Source organism: Neovison vison, chromosome 14 (assembly GCF_020171115.1).
Source record: "Neovison vison isolate M4711 chromosome 14, ASM_NN_V1, whole genome shotgun sequence".
Classification (NCBI taxonomy): domain Eukaryota; kingdom Metazoa; phylum Chordata; class Mammalia; order Carnivora; family Mustelidae; genus Neogale; species Neogale vison.
Window position 1 is genome coordinate 35,687,086 of NC_058104.1, and position 15,802 is coordinate 35,702,887.

The window sequence follows — 15,802 nt, forward strand, 5'->3', positions numbered from 1 at the left end:
ACTTGTGATCTCTCACTGTCCAGTGAACAAAATCTTTTAAAAGAAAAAAAAAAAAAGACAAAAAAACCCCAAAGTCCTTCATGCTTTGCTGGTTTGCACTGGGTTGGGTACAGCTATTTAGCCTGCCATTCCAAACCCAAACTTCCCCTACAACGTTTGGGCTGCAGACGCAGGAAGGCGTTGGAAACTGAGACCGAGGAGAGCAGAGAACGGAGAAAAACTATTCCCAGAGAAAACCGGCTGCAGCTCGAGGCCGGCTCCCAGGGTGGGCGGCGGCGGCAAAGGCCCGGCAAAGGCCAGCGAGGCTGGGGCCCCGCCTGAGGCCCAGGCAGGGAAGGTGCGGCCACAGAGGGGGCGGCAGCTCGGGAAGTGCTGGCCGCGGGGCCTTGCAGGCCTCCAGCAGCTTCCTGGGCCTCCCCCGCGGGCGCCGCCAGCGACTCCGAGCCTGGCGAAGCCGGAGCTGCAGGTGGACTGCGTGGTGTGTGGGGACATGTCGAGCGGCAAGCACTACAGCGTCTTCCCCTGCCAGGGCTGCGAGAGCTGCTTCCAGCGGAGGCATCCACAGCAACCACAGCTACACCGGCCGCTCCGACCGCCGCTGCCAGATCGACCAGCACCACCTGTGCCAATACTGCCGCCTGAAAACGTGCTTCCGCGTGGGCATGAGGAGGCGGCGCAGCGTGGGTCAGCAAGGGACACGGATGCTTCGTCCTCCCGCGGAGCTGCCAAGCGGCGGACCTTGGCTTCTCTCCTCAGACTCCTGTGTTTTTAAAGACGGTGAAACGTTTGTCCCTTCTGTTTTCTTAAACGATCACGAAACCACGGAGAGTGTCGGGCTCCAGCCTTGGCCTCCCCAGAACTGCTGGCCGGAATAGAGGGCCAGGGACCAAGGGGCCCATTCCTGGGACAGCCTGGCGCTCAGCACCCCAAGCATGAACTTTCGGGGCCGGTGGGGTCGGCTTCCCTCGGGGGACGGCCTGACGTCTGGACCGGAGCGGCCAGCGGAGTAATGCGCCAGGCAGGTTGTCAGCATACGGAATCCACGTTGGACACTATGTGATGAATGAATCAAGGCCAATGATAAAGATGTTTCCTACCTGAAAACAAAAACAAAACAGAACAAAACACCTGTCCCAGAGAGAGTCCAGAAAAGCCAAGCTCTAGCCATACTACTTCTCTGTCCGTATTCTGTGTCTCAGTTACTCTAGAGTCCATTGACTTGAAGCAAGTTCCCACAAACGGTTACCCACAAATACTAAGTAACTCAATTTATCAGGACATTGTAGGCACACCTCAGTGGGACACGGTACTGAAAAGCATTTTCTTTCCCTCTCGTCATTTCAGTGGCGCTGCAGACTCTCTGGACAAATAACTGTCCATTTGAGAAAAATTTCTTTCTAATTCAACAGTGTGACACATGTGGTCAACAGCATCTGAAATCTGGAGAAGAAATGAAGTTGCGTGGAGTCCACTGATGTTCACAAACGTCACCACGGACTGCCACCACGTCTTCAAAACTTAGCTGTGTATTTCTTCACTTCTTGAACTAACCACCACTGACACCTCCTGCATGTCCGACATGGCGCTAAGTGTTTTGTTCATGTTCAATGTCACTTGCTCTTTACAGTCATCTATGAAGTGGGATTCTCGTCATCCCCATTTGTCCCATCAGGGAACGGAGACGTACAATGCTTTAGCAGCACGGCTCATAAGAGGCAGAGGTAGGATCTGCTCGGGGTCTGGACCCCATGTTTGAAATCACTATGATTCGTTTCCAAGACCCTACAAAAGCGACAAGTCGTCACCCCAGACGTTGGTTTTCCCCACCCCACGGTCCCCACGTGGCCCCAGCTTCAAGGACATTCTCTCAGTTCCTTCAACAGTACACATCCTTCCCGGCCCTAACTGAACACCTTCCCACATCCGCCTTGATTTCTTAGCCTCCTGGTCTCAGCTTAAACATTCCTCGGGAAATTACAAACTCTAATGCACCCTGTACTTCTCAGCACTCCATGCAGAACAGTAATGACGAATCTCACGGGTCGTTATTTCCTTCCTGTCTTTGCCAGCCAGGTGGTGAGTCCCTCACGCATCCCGTCAGTCCTGTTCATCATGTGTTCTAATCACTGATAGCCACGACCCACCCAAAAGGAAGGCCATTCCCCCTACACACACACACTCACACTGACACACACACACACACACACACCCCCACCCCCCCTGACTGGCCTGATCTCAGGTGCACAGCGGGGATCCTGACAACCCATAGTGGAACGGAAGCTACTCAAGAAGGAGAACGGAACTCCTCCCTCATCAACATTCCACTTACTGGCTTCAAGTCGGTCTCTTCTAGCAGGACTTGAGCCCCAACAAGGCTGAAACCTCATCTGCCTGGTTCGGCCGCATTTCCACTCTCGCTGTCTCCAGGCCCCCCACAGAGTTAGCAGCTCCGTCAGTGAAGCCCCGTTCTGGGCTCTTCTGAGCTGCGAAAGGAGGGGCACACAAGCTGACGGCTACCTTTTGGCAAACCGGTGTACTCTGGGACACAGGCCCGCCTCCCAGCGAGGCCCCAGCCCCCCGGAGACACGGGGCCCTGACGTCATGCCGTACAGGTACCTCCGTGCAGAGAAGCATCTTCCCAAGGGCTGCTCACTTCTTCGTCCTCCGCGCCGACCTTGAGGACGACGTTCAGGAGCTGCAAAGGGGTGTCCTCCGACCAGTGGCCATGGGTCTGGAGGTTGTGAGGTGCTGCGCCCACCGGGACAAGGCTGTGGGGTCTTGAGACGCCAGACAAGAAGCAAGCCTCACAGAAGCCTGGAAGACGGGAGGTGCTTTTGCTCAGACTCAGCTGAAGTGTCTCAGTGCCCCGCCCGTCAGCTGTCCTAACCACCTTCCCGCTCATGGGTGCTGGGCCCACACGCTGAATGGACAATTGCCCTGCTCCCTCGGCCTTGGCCTTCGGAAGGCATCGCTGGATGGGTCTTGGGGCCCCGCCCACACAACCCTGGGCACACAGTCTCTCTCCCATTCCCACCTGGTAGGACCTCGGTCACACCACCATCCTCCTCCTCTGCTGCTGCTGCTGCTGCTGCTGCTGTTTTCTGAGGGTGGCCTGTCTGAGTTCATCGCAAGCTTTAGGTGGCCGTAGTCGGTACAAAACCGAGCTGTCTGGAATGGAATTGGGTTAGCACCCTTTTCAAAACTCAGGTGGGCATATTTGTGGGGACTCTTTCTGGATTCTTTGTTCTGTTCTGTTCTGTTGTGTGGGACTGTCCTTCTGCAAATACCAACACGGGCTTCCTTATTACAACTACTACTAAGTTCGGAAACTCTAAACACTTGTGTTCCCAAATTACTATTCTTTTCAAAACCGGTTTCGAAACTACTCTAATTCCTTTGTCCTTCCACATACATTTTAGAATATTTTGGTCTGTCTCTACGAAAACAAACGAAGCTGACAGGATTTTGATAGAAATGGCGTTAAATCTCTCTCTCAGTCTGGGGAGAATCGACATCGTGGCGATGCTTAGTCTTCCAGGCCCGAACATGGTGTATCTCTCCATTGATTTATATCTTGGACTTCCTTTATCAGTGCTAAAGAGCTTTCGGCGTGGGATGCCTGGACAGGCACTGTTAGATTTATCCCGAAGTAGTTTCTTTGTACGAAGTAGTTTCTTTGTGAAGGTGTGTTTGATTGTGGAGCCTCCATATTCGTTGCTGGCATAGAGGAATTCCGCGTACCTTTATGTGTTTATCCCGTATACTGTTTCTCTGTGAAGTTGCCTTATTAGTTCTAGAAGAATTTGTCGTACCCTCTTGGGGCATCAGGCCTGCAATTAAGATTCCGTGTCAAGGGCTGTCGTGTGACACCCGGAAGATCAAGGAGGGACCCGAATGGCGTCATGCACGTTCTCCTCTCCCTCTTCCCTCACGGGGGAGGTCTCTTCACCAAACACCCTTCTCCTCCTAGGGACTAGCCCTAGTGCCTATTGGGTTTTGGGGAGCAGCATTCAGTTCCCTAGAAGCCCACTGAATTCCCCAGGCCAGCCACTCACACCCTCCCGTGGGCACCAGGACTTGCCACACCCTCTGGTTTCTAGAAGCAAGTCTTGCCTTCCGAGGCCCTGCTGGTTCTCTCTGTTCTCACGCGCGATGTCTGTGCAGTCCTGCACGGTGTGTGGTATCCTCCTCCCCTGAAGCGCGAGGGTCTGTGACTAGGAAACTGTTGTCAATCACACGTGTCGGGTGTCAGGGCGTCCCACAAGTCTGGAGCAGGAGTCTCTCTCTCTCATCGGGGACCTGAGGAGATGGTGATTCAAACAGGCGGCATCACACACACGGTGTCCCTATGTTAAATGAGGACGCGGGGGTCAGCTTGACCTGCTCCTTCGCTAACTAACTGGCTTCGGAGGTGACAGGCACGATCTGGGAGGGAACTGGCCATCGCTGGCCAGCTTGCGTGTTGGCCCGTGTTCTGTTACCTCACGTGGAGGTCGCCATCCATTTCCAAACGAATGTCCCCTCCTTGCCAGCAAGGTGAGAATGGATGAGAATGGACTGTATCTGGGTCTTCAGCCATGTGACCTGCATGTGGCCTGTCTTGGTCTCCAGGGCTCCCCCCTGAGGTTGGCAACCGCAGGACATGCTGACTGGTGTGCTTCAGTTCCAGGGACTGGGGGTTGGGCCAGTGCTTGATGCTGACGTCCAGATCCTCTGGGGGAAAGCACACCCCAAGCACAGCCCTGGGGGTGACCCTCTGTGTTGTGGGTGCAAAGGAGGGAGGCCCCGACGCAGGGAAATGTGGGAATGGCACAGTGAGGGGATCAGTTCCCACCTGGACTTACGCCAGGAGACTGGAAACCATACGACCATCGCCGCGACAGAAGCCCCAGGGCTGATGATGCGGATTTGAGACTCTCTGGAAGAAAAAACCGAGAACGAGGAGCAGGGCAAAAGACACTCCCCCAGCCCACAAGTATATCCAGGAAGACACAAACCCAAGCAAAGGAGGAGTGGAGGAGAGAAAACTGAATACGGGGTGGGGGGGGGCACGACTAATTCAACATGGGTTCAGAATTTGAGCCAGTTGTAAATCCAGCATTGACAAGGGCACCGGGGTGGCTCACGTGGTTAATCATCTGACTTCAGTTCAGGTCTTGATCCCGGGATCCTGGAATAGAGCCCCATGTCAAGCTCCCTGCTGGGCAAGGAGTCAGTCTGCTTCTCCCTCTGACTCTCCCTGCTGCTCCTCCCGCTGGGCCCTGCTCTGTCCCACTTGCTTGCTCGCTCTCTCGCTCTCTCGCCCTCTTAAATGAATCCATCAAATCTCTCACACATAAAAAATAAAAAGGAAATCGTAAATTCACTAAAATAATTTAATTGGCAAAATTCAAAGGAGGCCGATGGCCTTCTGTGCCTCTACGACATAGGTTCTGAATGAAGTGTGATGTTGCTAAGATGCACCGGTTGGCTAACCTTCAGGGACTTCATTCACGTTCTGTTTGTAGCGAGTACAATAACCATAGATTCTACCTTCTGTATTTCCTGCTTTGACATCTCGGGCCTTGCTGACTTTGGTGGAGGGACTTTGCCTGGCAGACTTACCGAATTCCTAGAGATGGTCAGCAGCTTGCCTACAGGCAGAGCTTTCACATGTAAAGCAACCAATTTGGAGCCTTTACCCCCAGCCACCTCTTGTAAGAAACTCTTACTCTGGGCCACTCTCCCCTGCCCTGATCACCCCAGGGGCAGGGACAGACTACTCCAGACAGACACCACCGTGTCCCGGAACCCACGGACGTGACACCGACTGGGCAGTCTTAAATGTGCTGACCCGGATTCACCTGCCCCTTGCCACGGAAACCACAGTAAAGGGTCTTGCCCGTGTTGCCTGTCCCTTCAGTCCCTCTTTCTCCTGACCGCCCCTGGTGCTTCCCTGGGTGGCCCTCCATGGCTCTCGGGACCTCCTTTCTCGGGATCAGGGAGTCGATGAACGCTTCTTGCGTTGTGAGAGTTCCTTGTAGATCTGCTTGTCTTCCCATACCTGATAAAATAAAGCCCTGTACCCTGAAAACACCGGAGACACCTGGGGGGCTCAGTGGGTTGAGCTTTTGGCTCAGGTCAGGATCTCAGGGTCATGGGATAGGGTCGCAGGTCGGGCTATGTGCTCAGGGTGGAGTCCGCTTGGGATTGCCTCTGCCTCTGCCTCTCTGTGCCTGCCACCACCCCGTGCCCCCGCTCCTTTGCTAGGTTTTTCTCTTGCTTTCTCTTTGGAATTAAGTCATTTAAAAAGCCATGAGGGAGCCCCACAAATTGAAAGATGGTGAATAGTTTGCTGTAATACATTTGGCCAGTATGGTCTGTTCGGTGCCTCTCAGTGGCATGTGCCTTGACCTTGAAGGAGGCAGGGTTTACCTTGTTAATGCGCGGGGCACCCAAACCGCTCTGCTCTCACAGGCAAACTTTGTGGGCAGGATCTTATCGCCTTCATCTGTCTTCAGGAATACAGATGGGACATCACATTCAGGAGATCCTACTGTGAGGATATTTGTTTGACGCGCTTGTTAAGGACCTACAAAGTGTGTCTCTGTCAGTCCAGGGTCTGCCTTGGGCCCAGATCCTGATCTCAGGGTCCTGGCAACAAGCCTTGCATCAGGCTCCCTGGTCAGCAGGAAGCCTGCTTCTCCCGCTCCCTCTGCCCCTACCAGCCCTTTGTACTCTCTCTCTGTGTCTTTCTCTCTCTCTCGTGTTCTATCAAGTCACTAAATAAAATCCTTAAGAAGAAAAAAGGACATGCAAGTCCAACATCTTTCAGTACTCTTTGGGTACTGGAGGCAACATGTACCTTGTTTATAAATTTTACAGAAACCCATTTCAGCTGTTCCTCGCTAACGAGCCCACGCTGAGGGGGGAGGGTCTCCCCTCAACAGAAGGCTCTAGGATCTGGGCCAGCAAAATTGACCTGTTGAGGGTGACTGGGTGGCTCAGTTGGTGAAGCGTCTGCCTTTGTCTCAGGTCCTGATCTCGGGATCCTGAGATGGAGCCTGGCAGGGGGGTTCCCTGCTCGGCGGGGAGCCTGCTTCTCCCTCTCCCTTTCACCCCCTTTTCCAGCCAGAGCGCTCTCTCAACTACAAAAACAAAAGCTTGAGGAAAAAACCACCTGTTCGTGCCCCGGTCAAAAGGCTGTAGCAGCCTCCTCTCCTGCTTCCCGGAGTCCCTGGACCACCCACGCTATCTGTCAGTCGTCCGTGGGCTCCCAATGCAAGAAACGGCCCTCCTCGGCCCTGGTTAGAGACCATGAGAGCAGCAGTTGCTGGCCATGCACTGGGCTCTCCTGGAAACAGAATCTCTCACAGACTCTGAGCCTTCCTCTCCAGCTGTCTGTTCTTCTCTGGGTCATGGGAAACCCCCCCCCTTCCCCACCGCCACCAGCTTAATACCGTTCCCAAGGCCTTCCTGCTACAGGCTGAAGCCAAAGTCTGCATATCCTACCTGCAGGTGGAGGTGGTGGGGGCTTCTGTCCACAGTGCATTGCCAGATTCCATGGTGCTGGAGGACGTCAGCTCTTCCTTCTAGCCCTTGACCAGCCAGCGATTCCCTTGGGATCAACTGCGTGAACATCAATGGAAGTTAATTACATTTTGGATTTGATGACCCCCGTCTCCCTCCTGGTCACATGACAGCTTCACATCCTAGAGAAGCCCCTGTCGTACGCCTTAAGCGTCTCAGCAGGAAATGGATGTCCGCATATCAGAGTCCGTTCTGATGGAAAGCCTGAGATGAAGATTCCATAGGAAGTGTTGTCTTGGCATCCGGTAACTTTGGAGGGCCTCAGATGGCCTCAGTCCAAGTTCCCTTCCCGCTCTGCTCCCACAGATCAGATCCCCTGGCCAACAAGCCCTCCTTAGCACAGGGACCAGGCACAGTTTCTTCCCAAGTAAACTCCGGTTCCCTGACAGCCTGTGCAATGACCCAGCCAATGAAGATTTGAAGGGGCTCCTGAAGAAATGAACAAGGGAGTTGACCGTGGACATTCCAGTTAAAAACCGCTTAAAGGATGATCAAGAGGAGCTACTTCTATAGCTTAGGGTAGAACCATCAGCTGCTGGGTTTTCAATTTAAGAATAAGATGGCATTCATTCCCATTTCAAATGGTCTCCAAGGCAGAGTGATTCGGCGGGGTTGGAGGGGGGAGCAAGTCAGAGAATAAATAGCATGCTCCTAAGCAGGCCAACATACATAAGGCCCGAGAGAAATCAGGTTAGCCATAGCGTGCCTTTGCAGACAACAGAAAAGGAAATGATTTTTAAAAATTAGAAAATAAAAAATAAACCAAGAGAAATGAGACTTAGCTGGGAAAAGCGAACTTACTTTTTTTTTTTTTTTTTTTTTAACCATATCTTCATCGTGTACTTTTGTGCTATTCACCTCGTTTCCCATCCGAGGATTGTGCGCTCGTCTGTCTGATCCATTTGGAACACTGAAACAAGTTGATGTGTTCTCTGCATAGGGTATACATAGAGGTTTGGCCCTTGTGTACACCTTCCAGCATTACAGACCACAGCTTCCAAGGCCATCAGTGTCGACTGTCCTAGGAACGTCACCCCTGCTGTGGCATCTGGGTGGCTCAGTCTGTTAAGCGTCTGTCTTTGGCTCATGTCATGATCCCGGGGTCCTAGGATCCGGTCACAGGTCAGGATCCCCGTTTTTGTTAAGTCATAAAAGAATAGGTTTCTTAAGCTGAAAGCAAAACCGTGAACATTTGACATTTTGAAAAAGAACATTAGGAGATAAGGTAGACACACAGAGTGACTTGGGATCTTCAAAGCGCGGTGTCACTCTGGCGCACAGTCGTCTATTTCTTGGAGAGGTCTTTGGCCGCCGCCTTTCCAACCTTCTGGGCAGGCGATAGTATACGCGGCGTGTACGTGGGTAAAGCATCAGTGACAGCATTTAGAAGAAGGTGCTCCGATCCATCCATTTCCGGTCCGGGTGGGTCAATAAGAGACACAGCTGTGGTGCGGGGCTTGACCTCCTTTTTTCCGGGTGTGGATGCCAGGGGAGCGTTCAGTCGTGATGGGCCTTGTTTCTTAGGCAGTTTTCCCCTTCCTCCCGAGTCTGGGGGCTTCACGTCACGAGCAGAGGGTTTGGGCGCTGGAAAAGCCGAATGAGATTCCACTTCTAGAAACTGGACAAAAAGTTCTGAAAAGGAACGATTGGCCACAGCTCGGTGATTTGGTTTCGCGGGGGTGCTGGGGGCGCTTCTGGGTCCAGGCCCCCCAGTCACCCCGCTGGGCACACCCGCGGGCTCTCGGCTGCGCAGCTGCCGCAGCTGGTCTTCTCGGATCCCCAGCGTGCTTGCCATCAACCTCAAGGCTTCCTGCCGTTCCGCATCAGCTGCCTGGAACGATCCCACGAAGAGTCTCCTTAGGAGGGTTTTGTCCACCGTTCCTTCGGACTGACTGACAAAGGTCATCAGTTTCTTCTGTGTGTCCTCCAGCATTTCCTGCTGGACCTCATTCTGTTTCTTGAGCTCTTGGAGTTGGTCCTCCTTCACCTCCAAGTCGGCATTTGTTTGATGCAAACGTCCCCGTAAGGACTTCAGTTTTCCTTCTAGGGCGTCTGCCTCTTCCATCCGTTCGGCCAGTTCCAGCTTCAGGCTCGCTAGTGTTTGATGGCAGCGCCTTCCCTCTTCCTGGGAGGCGGCGAGCCGGAGCACAGCTTCCTCCTTCTGCTGGGTGACCACGTGCAACTGCGCCCGCAGCGACTCTGCCTGCAGACGGGCTCCGTGGCCGGCCTTTTCCATGGCAGCGGAAGACAAAGCGAGTTTTCCCTGCAAGACCGTCACTTCCTCTCTTAGCTGAGCCACTTGGTCCTCGGAGGCCAAAGCTTGCCGGCGACGAGAATCTTGGGCTTCTGCAGCGAGGTGCCGCCCTCTCTCCAGCTCCTGGGTGAGGCGCCGTTCTCTCTCTCGTAACCGGTGAACCTCCTTCTGGAGGGCGCAGGTTTCCGTTTCTTTCTGTGTCAGTGCCGACACGGCGTCCTCTCTCTCCCGTTGACACACAGCTGCCTTGTCCTGCATTGACCGAACGGCGTCGACGAGCCGGTTCAATTCCCCGGTCTCGCCCTCTTCTCTCTCTTGCAACAGTTGCTCCAGGGCCAGTGCCTTCTCTCTCATCGCAGCATGCTGGGATGCCGCCTCTCTCTGCGTCACTGAAAGCAGCCGATTTGTCTCTTGCAACGCCTGGTTTTCCATGTCCTTTTCTCTAGATCGTTCCACGATCTTTGCGTTTTCCTCTTTCAGCCGACACACGTCCACTTCGAGATCTGCTATCCTCTCCTTCAGATTGGTGACTGCCTGCCTCAGCAGCTCGTTCTCACTCAGCTGGCCACTGAGCTGCTCCTGTGAAGAAAGCAGCTCCTCACTTTCCGCTTGGATTCGGAGCTCCTGAGCCCGAAGGGAGTTTTGTAGAACGGCCGGTTTCTCCTGCAGCTGTTCCGTGTGGGAATCGGAATTGCCGTGTTCCCGTGGTTTGCCTTCTCCTTCCCCCGTGGCAGCCCCTGAAGCAATCCATCTCTGCTGATCTTCCCGGAGGGTTCGAATCATGGTCTCTTTTCCTTGCCCTGATTTTCTGAGCTCTTCGACCTCCTCTCTGATCACCTGAGAGGACTCCCTCACTGGGTCAGATTTCCCGGCCTTCAGGGAGTCGCTGGAGGTCTGGAGGAAAATCACATCGAGGTTCCCTAAAAGGAGGTCCTCGGCATTGCAGAGCTCCCCGATGCGGAGCTGAAGTTGGGCCAGTTCCTTCTCTAGCTCTTGTAAGTTTACGTCCCGTCCTTGGGAAGTTTGGATCTGGTCAAGAGAGGCTGTCTGCAGTTTCAGAACGTTCTCGCTGTTGGTGCGAGCCCACGCCTGCAGTTGTCGCAGATCTCTCTGAAGCTGGGGTGACTCGCGCTTCAGAGTTTGGACCGTGGTCCGCACCTGCTCTTTCCACTCCTCCATGACCTTCACTCGCTGTGATAACGTGTCCCGTTCCTGGAGAAGCTGCTGGAACTGATCGATTCGACCTCCTCGAACCTCATGACCAGGGCTGGGTGTTTGCAGGATCCTCCATAAAGTCTGGCATATCTGACTTAACGCCTCCACTTCCAGGTCTTTTTCTCGAACCGCGTGGGCCAGATCCCGAATCCTTTCGCTACACCCCTCCTGGCCGCTGCTTTCCACTCTCGTGGACAGTTTTTGATTTTCCTCTTGCACCCTCTGGAGGTCTGCTTCCTTGGCAGCAAGTCGATCGGTCATTTCGTGATAGTCCCTTTCCAGATTGCTCTTCTCCCTCATCTTCTCGTTCAGGATGGCCAAGATCTGTTCGCTTTTCAAAGCACACTCTTGCAACTGCTGCTGAAGTTGTTGCACGTGCCTGTTCTGGCTGTGAGAAGCCTCAGAGATTCTGCTGGAGAGACCCTGAATCTCCACATCCTTTTGCTGGATGATCCGAGTGAGTTTCCCGATCTCCTCTTTGGAGAGCCGATCCACTTGCGCGGTCAGTCGGATGTTCTCTTCAGTGAGAAGCTGCCTCGCCAGTTCCTGTTCTTTGATTCCTTGGACTAGCCTTTGAATTTCAGCTTGAGATGGATCACGCTCGTCCCCTCCGTTCTCTCTGGGGAGAGGCTGGCTTGCTCGCACTTCCTCATCCTCCCAGGGTTGCCTCGGAATGTGCGGGCTTTCGTCGGGCAACTGGGCTTTCAGCTCTTCTAGCGTGACTTGCAGATTCCGAATCAGCTCGTCTTTGGCCGCGAGGAGCTGAGCGCGTTCAGCGTTCGTCGCCTCCTGCCGGTGTTGAAGGCGGCCCACCTTCTCCTTCTGCTCCTGTAAGGCCTGAAGCAGTGCTCTCTTCCCCTGCTGCTGGTTGTGAATGATCTTCTGTTGTTCTTGGATTTCCTCCTCGAGATCATCTTTTAACCTGCTGAGCTGAAGGACCTCACACTCGAGTTCTTCAATCTCCTCGAGGATTTTCGGGTCAACCAGAGGGACAGCGCGACTCTGTCGGGTGAGGCGCTCCAGGTCTTCGTCCACACGAGGGTGTTGGTCTGTCGTGGATGGGAGACGCGTGTCTTTGTCCTCCCCGGATGGGGGTAGGATGTCACGGCTTCTGAAGGTTTCGGTCGACTGGCCGAGTTCCTCCTGAAGCTCTGGCCTTTCTCGGAGTTCTTTGATGTACTCCTCTTGCTCCCTAAGGCACTCTGCCAATTGCTTGTGCTCCTCCAAAGCAAAGGACAGCAGTTCCTTCGTTTCCTGATGCTCTGCGTCCATCTGCTCGATCCTCTCCCGGAGGTGGAGTATCTCCAGGTCTTTCTCCTGACCGAGCTTAGTGAAATGGCCATTATCTGCCGGTGCCCGTTCTCTGAGGCTTTGTTCGGTCTTCTGTTGGCAAAGCTTCTTTTCGGCCCGACACAGTTTTGCCACTAACCGTCCTTTCTCTACCTTTAAAGCCCTCACGGCAACGTTGTTCTTTAGGGAATCCTCGTTGTTGCGCAGAACGGATTCCTCCAGCTGATGTGTTGCCTGTCGGAGCTCACGAACCAACTTCTCCTTTTCTGCTCGGAGATCCGAAGCAAGGTTGTTCAGACTGTCGTTCAGCCGCTGCATTTGTGTAAGTTGCTGCTTCAGCCTTCTGAGATCCCTTTCCCTCTCCTCAAGAAGGTCACGGTTCACGTTCCCGGCAGCACCTTGGTTTTGCAGGTCTTCCACCTGTCGTCGATAGTCCATTAGTTGTTTGCGGTGCCGGTCAGTGAGGTCTGCTAGCTTCTGCCGGTGGGTGTTTTGCAACACGGCCACTTCCAGCTGATGTTTGTCCATGTCCCGTATCTGCTTCTGCTGTAGGTCCCTGATGTGGCTCTTCAGTGTCCACACTGTTTCTGGGTCGACGGTATTTGGTCCCTGGGTGGAACACGGGCACAACATCTTCCAGTGAGTCACTTCAGCCTCCAGTGTGTCTGTCTCAGGGAGGCGTCTGTTGATCTGTGTCTGGGATGAGATGACATCAGCCAGATCCATGGTGTCCCCAGGGAAAGTCCCTTTCCCCAGCACATGTCTGTGAATATCAGAGATGTCCCTGGTCAAAGAGGTGTGGCTGCTGTCCACGGCCCCTAGGGTATGGCCTAGGCCACAGCCCAGACCACCAGCCCAGGAGAACATCTGGCGGTCATACAACTGCCCTGGTCCGCGGTGAGAAAGCGTCCAGTCCAGCCGGACTACCCCGCCAAGTGTCACAGAACCCCTGCCTGCGCGAGGCTAAGAATCAAAAGCCAACCGCCCCCGTTTCTAAGCAGCACCTTGCGCGCGCTCCCGCGTCCCCACCTCGCGCGCGCTCCCGCGTCCCCACCTCGCGCGCGCTCCCGCGCTGCCCCCCACCTCGCTCGCACTCCCGCGCTCCCCACCTCGTGCGCGCTCCCGCGCTCCCGCGCGCGCGCGCGCGCCACCGCCGCTCAGGTAGTTCCAAGCAGCCAAGACCCTGGGGCCCCTGGTCTGGGTCCCAGCCACTGATCCCTGCAACTTCCCACACCAGGCTTGGGCCCTTGCCCTCCTTCCCCTGCTTTGCTGGCTGTCCTGGGGCGGCCCCTAGTGCATGCTCCTGCCCGGCTGCACCCAGGGGCCTGCGGCCAGAAAATGCACCGGGCCCTGGACTTCCCCCTAAGTAGGGTCGCAGTACACAAAGTCCGGCGGCGGCATGAGCTTTCCACGCAATAGCATCTTTTCCATTGAGGGGAAAAGTACAGTCAGACGCATCCATCCAGCTAGGAGAGAGGATCCTTGGTGCATTTCAGGGATGTCTACGCCGGCGCAGACAACTGACCTCCAGGGAGGCTTTGGGTATTTCCAGCCTCCAGAGACTCCCAGAGTGCCCTGCCCCTCCTTGCCCCGTCAGCCCTGCAGGAACAGCTCGGCCCGCACCTTGGTTTGGCGGTTCAGGGGCCGCCGCCTGCGCCGTGCCTCTCTCGCCTCCCGTGGCTGTGCACCTAGAGCAGGCAGGGGGTTGCGCAGGACGGTGGAGGTGGCCGGTCTGCGGGTCCTCCGCTCTGCACAGAGTGGCCCGGGTGTGGGGCGGCAGAGGCCTGAGTCAGCCGGGCCTGGCGCTAGTGCACCGGTTTAGGAATGGCTCCTGCAGCTGCCCCGCCGCTGGAGCCCCGCTGCCCCCTGCCGTCGCCATGGTGAAGCAGCAGCTGGCCAACCAGAGCCTGGCAGGGGACCGCGCCCATTCCCGCCGCTGCGATTCCGCCTTGCGCCGCGTGGGGTCTGGGCTCGGAACAGGAGGGCTGGCTGCTCTCTTGGTGGCGTGCTCCCGTCCCCTGCCGCCACCACACAGCAGGCACAGGGGCCCCTGGCCCGGGACTGGGCCACGGCACACACTGGAGCCCAGGTCCTGGGCGGTGCCGGAGTCCCAGAGCAGCCGTTTGGTGGGTCGGCCACCGGAGACCCCCCCCCCCCCAATCCCGCGCTGCGCGAGTCCCTGCCGCCCTTGGTCCTGGCCCCTGGTGGGCTGCTCCTGAGCCTTCCCCTGCCTTCCCCTGCATAGGTAATTTACATGTAATATATATATATATTGTATATATTGATGCTGGTGTCCTGTGTACTGGTATATGCATACATATTATCCTTTCTGACCATTGTGCAATGGTATCTCTTTGTGGTTTTGCTTTGTATTTCCCTGATGCCCAGCCATAGGGAGCATTTTTCCATGTGCTTGTTGGCCATTGGAATGTCTTCTTTGCAGAAACGTCTGTCCATGTCTTCTGCCTATTTCTTGATCAGATTCTTCTTTGGGTGTTGAGTTTGGTAAGTTCTCTATAGATTTTGGATACTGTCCCTTTATCTGACACGTCTTTTGCAAATAACCTTCTTCCATTCTGCCAGTTGTGTTTTGGTTTTGTCGACTATTCCCTATGCTGTGCAAAATCTTTTTATCTTGGTGAAGTCCCGGTAGTTCATTTTTTTGCCTTTCGTTCCCTTGGCTTTGGAGACGTGTCTGACAAGACGTTGCTGCAGCTGAGGTCACGGAACTTGCTGCCTGTGTTCTCTACAGTTTTGATGGATTCCTGTCTCCTGTGTAGGTCTTTCATCCACTTGGAGTCTATTTTTGTGTATGGTGTAAGGAAATCGTATAGTTTCATTCTTCTGCATGTAGCTGTCCAATATTCCCAGTACCATTTGTTGAAGAGACGGTCTTTCTTCCATTGGATCTTCTTTCCTGCTTGGTCAAAGGTTAGTTGACCCTCGAGTTGAGGGTCTATTTCCAGATTCTATAGTCCTTTTCATTGATCCATTTGTCTGTTTTTCTGCCAGTACTCTCTGAGTGATGACAGCTTTGTAAATAGAGCTTAAGATTGGGATTGGGATGCCACCAGCTTTGGTGTTGTTTTTCAACACTCCCTCTGGCTGTTTGGGGTCTTTTCTGGTTCCAGACAAGTTTGGGGATAATTTGTTCTATCTCTGGGAAAAAAAGTTGATGGTATTTTGGTAGGGATTGCGTTGACTATGTAGATTGCTCAAGGTAGCATAGACGTTTTAACAATATTTGTTCTTCCAGTCCATGAGCGTGGAACATTTTTCCATTTCTTCGTGTCTTCCTCAGTTTCTTTCATACGTGTTCTGCCGTTTTTGGAGTACAGATCCTTTACCTCTTTGGTTAGGTTTATTCCTAGGTATCTTATGGTTTTGGGTGCAGTTGCAAATGGGATCGACTCCTCGGTTTCTCTTTTTTCTGTCTCCTTGTTAGTGTATAGAAATGCAGCTGATTTCTGTGCA

At 54.2% G+C, this 15,802-nt stretch overlaps 2 protein-coding genes and 1 long non-coding RNA gene across 18 annotated transcripts in view; 1 reads left to right on the plus strand and 2 right to left on the minus strand.

Annotated features, from left to right (window-relative positions):
• The window catches only part of LOC122895785 (thyroid receptor-interacting protein 11-like), a 294,071-nt gene that overhangs the window by 125,122 nt on the left and 153,147 nt on the right, over positions 1-15,802 (plus strand). The window contains exon 1 of one of the 16 annotated variants that reach the window (XM_044233476.1): positions 12,562-12,650. The exons of the other annotated variants lie outside the window; for them this stretch is intronic. The gene's annotated coding sequence lies outside the window, so the exon portion shown is untranslated. Of the gene's footprint in view, positions 1-12,561; positions 12,651-15,802 lie in introns of those variants that run through there. 16 annotated transcript variants of the gene reach the window in all.
• On the minus strand, positions 13-3,826 carry LOC122895799. The gene is made up of 5 exons (XR_006382303.1): positions 3,742-3,826; positions 3,035-3,168; positions 2,617-2,814; positions 2,330-2,483; positions 13-1,097 (listed from the first exon to the last, which is right to left on the minus strand). It is a non-coding gene; the product is annotated as an uncharacterized LOC122895799 (long non-coding RNA).
• Positions 4,118-11,338, minus strand: LOC122895485 (thyroid receptor-interacting protein 11-like). The gene is made up of 5 exons (XM_044232911.1): positions 8,371-11,338; positions 7,492-7,608; positions 6,415-6,571; positions 4,835-5,170; positions 4,118-4,299 (listed from the first exon to the last, which is right to left on the minus strand). Exon 1 carries the CDS (start codon positions 11,336-11,338, stop codon positions 8,855-8,857), a length of 2,484 nt encoding a protein of 827 aa, XP_044088846.1. The 3' UTR covers positions 4,118-4,299; positions 4,835-5,170; positions 6,415-6,571; positions 7,492-7,608; positions 8,371-8,854.